This window comes from Micropterus dolomieu, linkage group LG06 (assembly GCF_021292245.1).
Source record: "Micropterus dolomieu isolate WLL.071019.BEF.003 ecotype Adirondacks linkage group LG06, ASM2129224v1, whole genome shotgun sequence".
NCBI lineage: Eukaryota > Metazoa > Chordata > Actinopteri > Centrarchiformes > Centrarchidae > Micropterus > Micropterus dolomieu.
The window spans coordinates 29,992,817-29,995,131 of record NC_060155.1 but is presented as its reverse complement, the minus strand read 5'-3'; the positions used below and the strand labels follow the sequence as shown (position 1 = coordinate 29,995,131).

At 50.3% G+C, this 2,315-nt stretch overlaps 1 protein-coding gene across 1 annotated transcript in view; it reads left to right on the top strand.

The window, feature by feature from the left end:
* LOC123972039 (M-phase specific PLK1 interacting protein) overlaps window positions 1-1,922 on the top strand; it is a 6,838-nt gene extending 4,916 nt beyond the window's left edge. The window contains exon 3 of the mRNA XM_046051252.1: window positions 1,704-1,922. Within this exon, the coding sequence (XP_045907208.1) occupies window positions 1,704-1,826 (123 nt within the window). The 3' untranslated portion in view covers window positions 1,827-1,922. The remainder of the gene's footprint in view (window positions 1-1,703) is intronic.
* Window positions 1,923-2,315: the final 393 nt, after the last annotated feature.

Genomic DNA, 2,315 nt, shown 5'->3' with positions numbered 1-2,315 from the left:
CGGGCACTTCCTGTCGGCTCGGAGGCGTTGCGAGGCTACTCAGCCGACCAATCACAGAGCTTACGGTCCGCGTCGACTCGACGGGTAGCTACATTTGTGAGGAGGTGCACGTCAGGCGATGGCGTAGGGTAGGGCGTTACTAGAAGTATAAATTACACTTCAGTGCTGACAGCTGAAAACGATGACGCTCCCGTTTGGCTTCCTGATTGGCTCTGATCAGTCAGTCAAAGCAGAAACACGATGCTGCTGACAGAGTTTTATTAAAATATGTTGTCCTGCGCATGTCTCCGTATTTGCGGCGACTCCCAGCCTGTTTCCTGCCGCCACCGTCTCTTTGTCCTCCCGTGTTCCTCTCAGTAACAGTTCCACCTCGCAGAGACATCTCTGCTGTGGTTCTGACTTCTCTCTAGTAGAACTTTCTTCTGCAGCTGCAGAGTAGACGGTCTGCTTCCTGTTTACACCGCTCACACATGCTCAGTGTGCGTGAACGTCGTTTTAATACAGGTAGAGGTCAGTTCTGAGCCGCAGCTGAAACGCTGGACATCGCTTTGCTTTAAAACACACTGGTGGCGTGGATGGAGCCTCAGACCCTTCCTGTCCAGGGGCCTCATTGGTGGTGGTTGAGGTGAGTCCCCCCCCCCACTTCACTGTGAAGCGCTGTATAAATGGAATGCGTTATTATTTCTAAACGGTGCGTACGAACAACACAGAAGGATGACGAGGCCTGCTGCTGTGGAACATTTCCAGGCTCAAAGCCTTTCTGAAGCCTGACTGATTGTCCCTGAAGTGGCAATAAAAAAACAGAATTTAAGATCATTTGCGGCCACAAAGAGCTCCAGATCCAGGATCAGAAACACAAACAGAGATTCTGTTTCTGCAAAAGAGCCTCAAACATGTTTAATCAGGAATCAGACTGATTAAACCTGCATGCAGCAGTTTGTTCTCCTCAATCAGGTGAACAGGAGCGAGTCAGTCAGTCGAGCAGAACACAGTTTCATGTGTTGTTCGTTTCCTTATGGAGCCAAACGCTGAGCGCCGGCGTGTGGATGTGACGGGCGGCCTGTAAAAACACGTTATGGAAACAAAACACTATTTCATGTCATTTCCTACACGCCGTGTTTCTTTTCCTCGTCGGCGCCTTGTTCAGCGAGCCGACTAAATGTTTAAACTCAGAGGAAGTCGTTCGGTTTCCTCTCTTTTCAAACATCCCATCTGTGTGGCCCCCTCCAGCCAGCGACGTCACTACTCAGAGGGAGGCCCCTTCCTGCAGGTTGGTTATAAAGGGGCGGGGCTCCAGCGTTGGTAAAAGTGTGTTTTTTACCCACCAAAAGGAACGCCAGCGTCCCTCAGTTAGATTCAGTGTCTGCCTCCTTTTCTTCCTGCAGTCAGGACGCGTTAATATTAACGAGCTTCTCTGAGCGTTTACATGGAGCGCAGGGGCCACATTTCTCACACACTGATTATAAAGGGGACTTACTCACAGATGCGTACTCTCGCTTTGATAAGTCTGAATGTTTTTGCTTTTTGGGTGCACGGACACTTACAGTGAGGATCCTACGCAGAGTTTTATAAATAAGCCCTGATCAGCTGCTCCTGTTTATTATCTCTGCTGCAGACGCTCTGAGGAGCTTCAGCTTGTGTTTCTCATCAAGTCTGCTGATAAAGTTTGTTTTGAATTAATCAGAGTCTCTCTCTCTCTTCAGTCTGGATCTGCAGACTCTCCAGTGGAGAAATACTTCAGTCCGTCGATGCTGCAGGACCCCTGGGCAGCTCTGCAGCCCGCCACAGGCCGCCAGACCGGCAGCCTGACGGGGAACGGCAGATAGCAGCAGCAGCAGCAGCAGCAGCAACAACAACCAGACGTCCTGACAGGAAACAACAACAACAACCAGACGTCCTGACAGGAAACAACAACAACAACCAGACGTCCTGACAGGAAACAACAACAACAACCAGACGTCCTGACAGGAAACAACAACAACAACCAGACGTCCTGACAGGAAACAACAACAACAACAACCAGGCGTCCTGACAGGAAACAACAACAACAACAACCAGGCGTCCTGACAGGAAACAACAACAACAACAACCACCAGACGTCCTGGCAGGAAACAACAACAACCACCAGACGTCCTGGCAGGAAACAACAACAACCACCAGACGTCCTGGCAGGAAACAACAACAACAACAACCACCACCAGACGTCCTGGCAGGAAACAACAACAACAACCACCAGACGTCCTGGCAGGAAACAACAACAACCACCACCAGACGTCCTGGCAGGAAACAACAACAACAACAACCACCACCAGACG